This window comes from Carcharodon carcharias, chromosome 7 (assembly GCF_017639515.1).
Source record: "Carcharodon carcharias isolate sCarCar2 chromosome 7, sCarCar2.pri, whole genome shotgun sequence".
NCBI classification, from domain to species: Eukaryota; Metazoa; Chordata; class Chondrichthyes; order Lamniformes; family Lamnidae; genus Carcharodon; species Carcharodon carcharias.
In genome coordinates this window covers 36598454-36611447 of record NC_054473.1, presented here as the reverse complement: position 1 = coordinate 36611447, position 12994 = coordinate 36598454, and the positions used below count along the sequence as shown (strand labels likewise).

The window sequence follows — 12994 nt, the reverse complement described above, 5'->3', positions numbered from 1 at the left end:
TTCCTCACAACAGAGAAAACTCCCTCACAGATCACAGAACTTTCTACATCCAGCCCATAACTATGGCAATCTGATAATCTGGAACTTTCACACGGAATAATCACTTACAGCTGCATATCAGAGTTCGGACTAATAGGACAAATTTATCAGTAAAGTATTAACAGACAGCAATCTAGCTCTTACTCCCACCATACCTATTATTACCTTTCAAAGGAATGGATGTAGAAGAAGTTTGAACATACAAGAACATCAATGGAACTAGAACCTGGGACTAATGAATGAGCTATGCTAAGAAAGTTGAGGGTCTTCAGAGAGGGGAATTGCTGAACAGCTCCAAATGGTAGCTAACTGTTGACATGAGAAACTCCTCTGTGATTAGAATTGCTTTGTCTATGGTTGTAAAGGTCACAAGTATTTTTTGACATTACATCATTATAATCACCCAAAGAGCATTCAGTAATTACCTACAATACAATGGCCACCTGCATTCAAGACATGATTCATGGTTATGTTTGAAGAGTTGCAGGTCATACATTTACACAGAGTGAAAAGGCAGAATAGGAGTGGCAAAAACAAGTCTGTGATTGTGCTGCTTTCCCCAAAGGTTTACATTTCCTAATACTGAATGACAATTGTTTCAAATATTAAACATCTGGAACTCTTGCGTATTGGAGTATGATAAGTATGGAACTCATATTGGATTATGCTAAGACAGCAGATTGAAAAAGTGAGTTGTGATGAAACTAATAATTGTGGTTTTACTCCTAGTATTATTTTGTCTATTTCACTCAGTCCAAGTGATCATGCAGAAAAGCCAGTGCAAAAAATCTGTTGGAATTATGGTCAACCAAATTTTTACCTCCAATGTAAAATAAAATAGAACATAGACATTGAAAGCAATTAAATACACTGGAATATATTTTTGTTTGCTAGTCTTACTTTTAAAAGAAAATAGTCAACATGAAAACCATTTTACATTCATATTGATCTCTTCACTAACCGTAACAAATGTTAGAAAATGAACGCTTTCTCAATGTTAGCCATTAAAACTCATTCTAACAACCGACTGACAAATTTATTCTACAAATAATAAACTATTCTTCTTTGTGCTAAACATTTTACCTTCAACATAAATATATCAGCACTAATAAATATTGAAATGTCTAAACTGATACTTGTGTCGTTAATGGTTTGTATTATGCGTCCAAAAATAGCAATCTTTGCATTTTGTAAATAAAAATCATGATTTGTTTGAATGTATTGACATGCAAAGTTTCATGGAAAATAGTTTGTTATGAAGTTCTAAGGAATTTTAAAGGTCTCTTAAAGGTTCTGTTTAACCAAGTCCATAAAAATCTATTAGTTAATGAAGGGTATGTTTCCTTCCCTATTGTCATTATTTAACCTGCAGGCTCATTTAAACAAGAAAGTATATAGTGGATAAATAATACAAATTCTATTTTAATAAATGGCCGATTGCAGATTTCAATTATCTTCCTACTAAATGAGAAAAGAAAATTTGGATGACCACAATTTAAGTGATTTAAGTGAAACACCATGTAAAGAAAGATTGTAAAAAGTTTACACCAAAAATACAAACAAAAATGCATGGTACTCAGTAATGAACCAGAGTTCTTATACTTGCCTCAACAAGATTCTAGAAAACACAATGAACATAATGAAGGAGAATTAGAAAATCCATTGTAGCTTTTGATTAAAAATATTACAGGGATTTTACTGTGCAGTTTATTAAAATTAATTGTTTCATTAAATAAACAGCTTTGATGAAAGGTCACATTCAAAATATTAACAGATCTCCCATTTCCAGCTGCTGACTTACTGTGTATTTCCAGCATTCTCAGTTTTTAATTCAGCTTTCCAGTTTTCCTATTTTTTTCATTCTTGTCTATTAATTGTTACATGAACTCGTGATCACCTTATCTTCTTAATATACAATAACAATCACGATCTCTTTGCATGGTCACTAAGATGCTGATGAATAAAGTAAAATCTAAATGGGTGACATTTTAAATTGCTGTAGACAGAATAACAGTCTTGGATTGCATTTAATGATTGAGGAAACACTAATTAATTTATATAACTGATATGATCTAAAACAAGAAAATATCATTATTGAAACATATTTGCCCAATTTTCCCTGAAATAAAGGGGAAATTCATGATTATAATTTTAACAGGGTACAAAGAATCTGCCAAGAAAGCGCTTGTTTATGTTATGCTTTTGTGAGGGAAAACAGACATTTGTGAAGAAGTGCACTTTGATGATAATTCTGAACCAGCCAGAGCTTATTTAATGTCATAGTGTCAGTCTGCATGGGCAAATACATGGGCAACCTGGACAAGTAGGAAAAAATACAGTGGTTTAACTAACTCGATTCAAGGATTTTAGCAGTGAGTTTTCAATTATTAAATGTCAAAAATAAAAACAAGTTCATCTTTTAGTTTCAGAATATGCTTTACAATGTTTTAAAAGAATACAAAATGGTCTTAAGTGAAATAAATATTGCAAAGTACAATTAATTTATTTCATTAGACAGTGTAGAAAATAAAGTTGGGTTTTCTCATTGCTGAAAAGATACTAGAAACTACTCATTTGCCATTCTTGGAAGTTATCAAGCACCATCAGTTAAGGAATTATTAGAAAAAGCCTTCTTCACATTGCTGTGGGAAGCTGGCACTGTGCTACAAACTTTTTTACCAATGAAATTTTCACATTTTTCTCTTTTTTTTACAGCCAGGATTAAATTGTATTAACAGAGAAGTCTGTTGACCTAATTGGCATAATTATTTCACCACTCACGTCATTGCACTGCAGTTTAACCATAATAAATGGCAAAATAGTTTTGAAAAATAAGTTTTCATTTGTTTTCTATGCTGTCTTTGGTTAATTATCCAAGCTCCAGCAAATGCTTTATACTACAATAATGCCTTTTAAAACAGCTGACTGGGGAGCAAAATGAAAGTGTAGTTTATTTAAATGATTCTGCAATGATATTATAATATCCCTGTCTTAATTCATTGGGCTATAACTATACAGCTATTGGTTGGACATAGCACTGTCAATCATAGAACCTCTCAGGCATCTGCTGCACCTGAATGCAATTGGTTTAGCAATTTCAATTAAAGGTTTGCAAACCTGGAGTAAAAAGAACAGTGCATCAAATATTTTGGTTAGTTGTGATCCCTGAGAACTATAATATATATATTTTTGATATCAGACAGCTGAATGTTGAATATTTATTTAGTATTAAGAGTTATTCTTTTAAATTTTCCTTTAAGTATAATATATTTGTTCAAACATTAAAAACTCACTGCTAAATTGAAGACATTTTTTAACAAATAAGGCAATTGCAGACTTGGAACTGCTATATCGAGATGCCCCGATATAGGACAAGGTTAATTTGGAGGTGCTGTTACTGATAGCCTTTACTTACATTAACTTCTGTGATAGCAATATCAACGACGCTACCAACAACAATTAAGGCATCAAAAGTGTTCCATGCATCAGCGAAATAGTGCTGTGAATGTAAACATTCAATAGGAGCAGAAAGGGATGAGAAAAGACAATAGAAAAGAGTAACAAGAGAGTCCAGAGTTACAACACAAATACAGTTCCAACCCAGATAAACCTGGCTATATTTTGCATCATTGTGAAAGCATGAGTATTTTTCACTCAATCAGTGGTGTCCATGTTTCCATTTGCCCTTTTCTTGTAAACTAACCTATGCCACATTCTAAAGTTAACTGCAATGAATGGACCAACTTAAATTACCTAAATATTCCAGGCTTCAATTATTTCTTTGAAATTTTGTATTTTGTTTTAATTATATTCATCAAATAGAAACAGTAGTATGTAACTGTTTGATTAAAATCCACTTAAATATTCTAAATAATTTATGAAGACTAGAAGTTACAATATCAGTTTATAATTTTATTTAATAGATTATTTCCAATACAACCTAAATAGATCCTTAAAGGGAACAGCGTCCTTTTCGATGCTTAATGTTTCAGAAGTTCAGGCAGCCGATGCACCTGACCATAGCGAAGCATAGTCCAGCGTATTTGAGTTCTTATTTTATGGTTCAAAGAAACCATTGCAGTTAAACTAACCTGATTAGTTTCAAAATGAAATTGCATCGTAGTCTGAGTTAGTACAGAATCATACAAGTGGGACTGTACACATCAAGACCAAAAAATATTTCATAAGACAGATGCTTTCACAGCTATGCTAGTTTTTTTGGTGGAATTCGCCTCCTCTGCATTCTAGAAAAGGAAAGTGATAAAGTGAGAGAAATAAGGTTTTGAAGGTTCTTATTTTATACCCTAAAAATAGGTACAACTGTATGTGACTTGTCCAGCAATAACTTTAGTGAAGCACTAAAAGGATGGAGTAATGGTTTCTGGGAAAGTACAGTACTCACATCAAGTTCACCGAGTACGACGTCTATAATGCTGCCAATAACGATGAGGAAGTCAAACACGTTCCAGGAGTCACTAAAATAGCCCTACACAAAGTAGGTAGGGGGCAAACGTTTATATTAACACATGTTAAACAATGAACACATTTTTAGTTAACTGTGGAGAATTTAACGCAAAGCCTAAACAATAAATTTGCCAACTCAGACTTTTAAATAATAATTATTAGCAATTTAATGGGAAATTAATTTAACTAGCTGATCATGCTGTTCTACTGTTTAAAAATTATTTCAATTGAAATATGATTAATTTTAAGCGATAATACAAGTTCTGCTAGGACTAGTATACTGAAATAAAAGAAATTGTGTAACAAGGTGTATGACAGAAAATCCCTTTGGTTTATTTAGATAACTGGTGTATCACGAAAGGTTAAGACTATAGCTGAAGAATGTTCAACTTTCCACAGATAAGGCTTAAGTTTTAATTTTGATAGAATATAACAAAAGATGTTACATATGTTTAAATCAGCAATGATTCCTACTGAGTCTTGAATGTATTTTCCCTTTGGTGATCTATCGCATTTACATTTATCAAAAGTTACAACACAACTACAGATAAATTTGGCTGTATTTTTCATTACTGTGAAAGCATAAATATTGTTTTCATTCAACAGTATCCATGTTTCCACTTGTCCTTTATTCATAAACATACTTATGTTGAATTATAAAATGAACTATTATTTATGTACCAAAATAACAACTAAATATTCTAGGATTCAATTAATCAAACATGACTAGAAACTTTAAGGGTCGTATTTCACTTGAAACATTAATGCTGTTTCTCCCTCCACAGATGTTGTCAGACCTGCTGAGTATTTCCAGCACTTACTGTTTTTAAGACTTGAAGCTTCCTTGATTAAAATCCACTTAGATATCCTAAACAAGTTATCAAGACTAGAACCTATAATATCAATTCATAGTTTTATTTAATGAATTATTTCCAAAACAATCTAAGTGGACCCATAACAGTCCAATTACAAAAGTGGCAAATCAGAAAATTTAAAACCAATAATTTGTCCATTAAATTAAAACTAAAAAAAATGTTTGGTTAAGAATTTTGTAAAGGGGACATACTTGGAACAGAATAACTAAGACTTTTATTATTGCTGTGAAATATTTACATCTTAATATTTTATAGAATATGTAGCCTTTCTTATATCTGTTTGTATTTGATATATATTTAACTGAAGTTATAGCAAAAAAAACACTATTAATAAGTGTTCTGTTCCTACAAAACTATCCTTTATATGACACTAACCCAAGAACACTGCTTAGAATCAGGTAATCTGAAGTATGATAATTCTCAGTTTATATTCAAAAATATGCATGTAAATCAAAGGTATGAATACAAATTTTTCATTGCAATTTTTTGAAGTTAAAAAAAGCATTAAAAAGGTTTTTAATGACATCAGATAACCTGATGTTTTGGCCAAATATCAACCCATTAAAGAGAAGAAGAAAAGTTCCACACCAATTGCAGCAACTAGATAGCTGATTGAAATTCAGGTTGTAAGGGAAAGGATAGGGAGGTAAATATGGACAAGTCACACCAACTAAATTCCCCAAAAAACATGCATAATTAGTATCTGACAAACAGAATTGAAAGCATTGCAAGCAGTCAGATAAAAATCACTTACTAGCCATCTCTCCTTTTTTGCCACACATACCTAATACAAAGTGTTAGTTAAAAACTTAGTAAATCACAGAAATGCAACATTTTGTGGATTCAAGAATTTGCACATAAAAATCTTCCTTTGACAATAGTCTAGTACAAATTTAAAATAATTATAAATCAATTATAGTAGGGTGACAATTGCAAAAGTACAAGCTACACTATAAGAATCCCTGCAGCAGAAAAAAAAAGTAGTCACAAGGAACCAATGCATATTCGTATCTTGTGGCATTTTAACCTGACAATGCAATATGTATCAGGACAATTAATAGCCTGGCGGAAATTGAAACAGTAAATTAAATTATCATGTCCAACATTGGAAAGATCTGCTTTTGTTGACTGTTTGCTTGGGTAGTATAGATTTGGCAACGCTTGAAGAGTAAGTAGCTCAAAGGTTGATTATCTTTATTTTGCTTTTAGTTTAGTGGCTAGAAAAGTGGCAGCAAGCATGAAGTACAACAGTTTAATTTTAAAAAGGTATGGCAAAGTTACTTGCTAAGTGAATAGATAATTTTCTTTCTCCCTGTGTTGATGGATAATGAATGGAGGCCAAGAAACACAAGGCTTGGGTGGTGGTGCACAACACGCAGTATTGGATTGGCCAACCATAATCCACAGCACCTGATATTCGGTTCCCTTGAAATCAAAGGAATTAAATATCAGGTGCTGGGTAACTTATCCGATACTGCTCATTTTGCACCATTGCCCAATGCGAGTTTCCACCAAAAGAAGTTTTAATTTGCTCTGCATTAGTACTTAAACTAATTGTGCATTAAAGAATAGTGTTTGGTAATTTACAATTAATAGATCAAGTGTTACCTTTTACTCTTGTTCCTGTAAGTAAATATCTCTAATGCAAATTAATGCACAGGCCTATCATTAGCATTTTTTTTTGCTGTTGTTGCTTTTTAAGCAGCAATTAATGTGAAGATACAACATGATTTATTTTCTTCCACATCATTTCAACTTCTATTTAAGCTGGCATTAAAACGCCACTGTGAGTCATAAGAGAACTAGTGATGAGCTGAGCAGGAGTTTTGATGAAAATGTTTGTTAATTCTGCAACCCATGTATGTGACGTCTTTAAGTGCTAAATACTTTGGAGGATAAGCAACAAAAGCAGGAGATCATGGCCAGCAGATTTGAAGTCATAGCAGGCAGACTTTCAGAGCTCAGTACTACCTGATGCAGCTTGCGTACTGTTAATTATCACCCACCTGGAGATCCCCAGGTGTAAAAAGGCTACATCGCTACAAGGATACAGTCTCAGGTCTTTGTCAGCTCTCAGAACCAGATCTACAGCCACAAAGCAACATCTGGACTGCAATCTCAGTGGAAGTGAAAGCAATCGCTGCAGTCAACTTCCATGTCACTGAGTACTTTTAAGCACCAAAAGGAGACATCACTTGGATCAGTCAGTAAATTCACAATTGCATTACTCTCAGAGCACTTGCCCAGTTCAGAAGTGCTTAGTCCTTCTGATCAAAGCTAAGGCTGAGATTCTCCAGGCGACTAGCACCATAGGACCCGCAGAAATCCAGCGCCATAACCTCCACCTCGGAGGTGGAAGTATCTGTATATGCCTGCATCTCCAGCGCACTCATCCTGGATGACGAGGGCACCATGACTAAAGGCAAACTCAGTGCCCTGATGAAGACAACTGGTGTAACTATTGAACTTTTCTGACCCAGTCTGTTTGTCAAGGCATTGGCTAATATTGACATTGATCTGCAATGTTGGTGCTGGTGGTGGTGCCCCAGCTGCTGCAGCAGCTGTTTCCACTGCTGCACCCGGTGCTGCTAAAGAGAAAAAGAGAAGAAACAGGAGGAATCTGAAGAGTCTGATGGTGACATGGGCTTTGGTCTCTTTGATTAAATGTACCATGATTGTTATAATTTTTTTTAATTAATTACTTTGAACTGCAATGAATTGTTGTTATACAAACATAGAAACCATCTTTAATTTGCAAGATCCCACTAACAATGAAATGAATGAACATGTGATCTGCTTTTGGTGGTGTTAGTTGAGAAAAGAATATTGTGATAGGGCACCATGAGACATCCCCACCCTCTTCAAATTGAGCCATGGGATCTTTCATCACCGCTGACACATTAGAATATACAGGCAGGCATATATTTAATACCTTATGCTAAGGATGACACTGCCAATATTAGTCCCTCAGTACTGCAAATAATGTTATCAACCTAGATAATCCACTCACACCAAACTGCTAAGTGTTGGCTGCACTCTCATCCTTTTGGTAAAGGCTAAGGATTCAAGCCCCACTGAAGAACGAATGCACCGCTACATTTTTAGGGTTTTATTCAAGATATTTTTCTTGGGTTCACGTCTCTGCTTAGTCCTGTAGAGTATTTCCATTCCCATGAAGCAGAATGTATCTCTATTCGCCTAATGTCTATGTAAATTATCATAAAATTAGAGATTAAATGGAGAATTCATGACACTGTATTCTGGTTTATGTCCCCTTGCGTAATCTTCCTCAACTCCAGCTTGCAATAGAATCAACACATTACAAGACTGAAGTTTAAGCTATAAATTGACAGGTTGCACTTGTGAACAATAAATGGATAAATGAACAGAAGCACTGACACAAGACAGAAAATAACAGCCTTTCATATCTATATATTAAATTTCAATATGAGCTGATTGAGGCACATGGGCTCAAAGCGCTAATCCTTACATGGAGATCCACTATTGATCATGCAGTGAGTCTCTCTGGCCTGTGTATCACTCACACTGATTACTCAATTGGAAGTTAAGAAATGTTTTTCAAAATTTGATCAGGTCAAAGGAAATTTAAATAAACTCCAGATGAACTACTAATCAAATATATATAAAAACACAAAATGAATGTTTTTGAATAGAATAGACACAATGGCCTAGAGATTCATCGATGCTGCGCATGTTTTATAGGTGCATAAGAGGCACTTAAGCATCTAATATTTCAGGTTATATGAAAGCACACATTCCAAATCAGTAAAGGCATTTTGGTATAGTAACAAGAGCCCATGCCTGAAACAATTAGGGGGCCTAACACCGGTTTGAGGCACTCTTCCCGAAACTGGGCTGTCCTGAATGCAGTAGGATGATGTCTACACATGTTCTAATCAGCAGCCTATATAACAGCTTTGTATTTGCCTACAGGACAACAGTGATGCACTTCAAAAAGGAATTTGTTGTGTCTGAATATCCTGATGTACATCATCTTTCTCTTTTCAGGTACCATGCCCTAAGAGGGCGTTGGCGACCATGGACCTCAATGTTAATCTTGCTCTGGAGACATGGATCATCTTTTTTGGTGGTACATTCATCCAGAAGCTGGTGGCTTCACCAAAACGTTACGTTTTTTAAAAACATACTTGAAGAATGCTCCTCCTTGCTCCATAGCAGCCCCGAAGACAGTTGTTGGTCCCGAATCAGCTCCCTCCTGCTCACAGCCCTCTATGAATTAACCTGTTTTAACCCCATGATTATCTTGACAAAAAGTGGTCAATAATGTTATATATAATAGACAAGAATGCTTCGCTTTTATCATATACACTTAATTTACACTGACACTTCAACACAGAACTGAGGAACTGTTGCACTGCTGAGATGCAATCCTTTGGATAAGACATTTCACGGTGACCTGTTTGTACTGGAGATATTAAAGAGCTTTTACACTATTTGACAAAGGGCAGTGAGGTGTTCTGGTGTACTGTCCAACATTTTTCTGCAAACCAGCATCATCAGTAAAACCAATTTACTGGTCTTTCATCTCCCTGTTGCTTGTAGGGCTTTGCCTTGTGTAACATGGCTGTTGTAGGGTGGACTTTCCCCCAGAATATATTTAGCATATATATATGACAGACTGTTATTTTCTATCTTTCAAGGAGCTGTTAGTTACTGAAATGTGTCTTATGTCAGTGCTGGCCGCATAGTAGTTCTCCTAGAAGGTCCAATCCACTATTCAGAATTGGGCATCATATGCATTGGACTCCAACCCAAAACATATCTCCACAGGGCAGCCACCAGCTCCAGACTGTCACAATATTGGATGGCCCAACCAGTCTCTGGCCTAGGGAAAGGCAGGTTTTTGAAGGGAGGAAGGTGGATGCTTGAGTGGCAACAGGCCAGGCTGAGGTTCTAGGCCCAAGAGGGAATCTCCTGTTCAACCCAGCCCCCACAAAACTGAAAACATATTTACCTTTCAGGTCTCCTTCAGCTGAGCCGGCCCCTGACGTTGGTTGGAGCTTACAGAGTGCACCCCAGATCAAGTCAAACATGGCAATAATTGGACCCAAGTTAAATTTTAAGTGGGTCTACATTAGGCAGATAGAGATACATTCTACTTCATGGGGAATGGCTGCTCCAGCCACCCAGCAGTAGGCTCCATCGGGTATTGCCATGGCACAGCAATGATGGCAATGGGACAATAGGTAATCAGCCTAATTTTCAGGGCACTACAGACCCAGTTCTAACAAATGGAAAGAATGAAAATTCAGTTTTGTATTTGCCTACATAATAACAGTGATGCACTTCAAAAAGGTATTTGTTGTGTGTGAATATCCTGATGTACATGATCTTTCTCTCTTCAGGTACCATGCCTCATGGTCCTCAATGTTAATCTTGCTCTGGAGGCGTGGATCATCTTTGTTGGTGGCACATTCATCCAGTTTGTGAGGCTCTTTAGAAAAGTTGTTCTTTGTCTACTTTAATCTCTTTTACCATCAATCTTTGCCATCAGCATCAGACTTTCTAAATCATGATTTCTTAACATGTGCCCAAGAAATTTCAACTGTCTTCTCCTGATCTTGGTCAACAGAATTCTTTTGGCCACATATTTTACTAGCACCTCTTTATTGATAGCATGACTTATCCAAGATATCTTCTTTATTTGTCTCAAAAAACCACAACTCTGCAGCCTTAATTCTTCTCTGCATTGCTTCATTGATCATCCAACACTCGCTTCCATAAGTCAAAATAGGTGTGATGTAGCATTCCAGGATTCTCAACTTTGTTTTCATGAGTAATTTTGAGTTGTATGTGATAAAGCACTTACATACATACTCATTCCTCTCTCTTTATATTGTTCACCATGTTTTAACATGTATCAAATTCAACAACAGCATGCAGCACCAGCATGAAACTATAAACCAAATTTTACCAATCATGTGCCTTTCCTGTACCATTGGGCTGAATTTTAATGTGGATGCAGGTGGTCTGGGATTAGAGGGGTTGTGTGTGTGTGTGTGTGGGAGGGGGTGGGGTTGGTGGTTGAGATAGTGGGGTTGGGGAGTGGGGGAGGGAGATTAGGGAGGTGCGGTAAAACCAGGGAAGTTGACAGCAGATTGGGAAGGCGGGTCCAACCCACGTCTAGCTACAGGGCATTGGGCTGCATACTACCAACCTCTTTGGGAGAGATAAACTGTCAATTTCAATATATTAATTTTGCAATCTAACTATGTGTCCATGGGTTTCCAGGACTTTCTTTCAAAATCACCAATGTCCTTAACTTCTTTCCCTCTGGTTCTTTCCAAAGCTTTCCTGGAAAAATTTGTATGATCTCTCAGACAGAGGCATGCAAATGTATAAGTCAGGTGACCAGTGGTTTGTTTGCCAAGGCCAGTAATTATGTCAGCTTTGCCTGTACTGATGGCGGTCAGAATGAGGAGGGGCTTGAGTTTGTGGCTCTGGCTGACTTCCCACAGGTGCAAGGCAAAGCACATATGGCAATTGAAGCGTCCCAGATCACACAGATCAATCATAAGGGCTTCCAGTCCATCAATGTACAGCTGGTGTTCAACCACTAAGAAGTATTTATGTAGATGTGCACAAGATCCCCAGGCAGCTGCAATGATGCCTTCATCCTGGGGCAGTCCACCCTCTCTGATCACTTCACACCTCAAAGCTGACTTACCAGTTTGCTGCTCGGATAACCTACTTAAAATGTTGCTAAAGAAACCCATGAGGACCCAAACAATTAAGCCCAGGATTCATACAATGAAAGCCATATGACAACCTGATATGTCATTGACCAAGCCATCAGCATGCTGAAGATGCGCTTCAGGTGTCTCGACAGATCTGGAGGTACCCTTCAGTACGCACCAACCTAGATCTCCAGAATGGTTTTGGTCTGCTGCGCTCTGCACTACAGCAATGAGGTCTGGACCTCATGGAGGAACAAGGTGCAGAGCACATAGCCACTTCAGATGATTCTGAGGAGAAGGTGGCATCAGTGGCAGCAACATGATGCAGCCAATGCACCAGCAGCAATGCACGAGATATTCCCATCATTGCAAGAAGCACTTATGTCAGCTATGCTCTATACAGTAACTGAAGTAGATTCCACTCCCTAATATCCAGTGGTTGTGTGACTATATGGAGAGGATTATGCAGGTCAATGACCGGTATCCTGAGAGCAGATATGTAGTGTGCATTCAGTGACTGTGCCATCTATATGAGCCACCATGGCAAATTAGAGGTTACTGGGTGACAAAGTCAAAGACTCAGGAGCATGACACATTCACACAGGCATAGCATCCATACAATGAAAGTCATGCTGTTACATGAAATGTGATACAGCAGCCAATTGCAGTGGTGAAACAAAGTTTTCAATTTCTGGTCTAATAGTATCGGTGGAGAGAAAAACAGAGTTAACATTTCGAGTCCATATGACTCTTCTTAGAGCTAAAGAGAAGTAAAAATGTGATGAAATTTACACTGTTTAAGGGGGTTAAAGCAGGTGAAGCTGGATAGAAGGCCAGCGATAGGTGGGGGCAAAGGAGAGATTGACAAAGATGTCATGAACAAAAAGGCAAAGGGGT

At 36.7% G+C, this 12994-nt stretch overlaps 1 protein-coding gene and 1 pseudogene across 1 annotated transcript in view; one reads left to right on the top strand and one right to left on the bottom strand.

Annotated features, from left to right (window-relative positions):
- The window catches only part of LOC121280566 (voltage-dependent L-type calcium channel subunit alpha-1D-like), a 676393-nt gene that overhangs the window by 227496 nt on the left and 435903 nt on the right, over window positions 1-12994 (bottom strand). Inside the window, exons 30-31 of the mRNA XM_041192702.1 lie at window positions 6133-6162; window positions 4442-4525 (exon numbers count right to left, since the gene is read on the bottom strand). Coding sequence (XP_041048636.1) covers window positions 4442-4525; window positions 6133-6162 — 114 coding nt within the window. The remainder of the gene's footprint in view (window positions 1-4441; window positions 4526-6132; window positions 6163-12994) is intronic.
- Window positions 6616-8042, top strand: LOC121279715 (annotated as a pseudogene).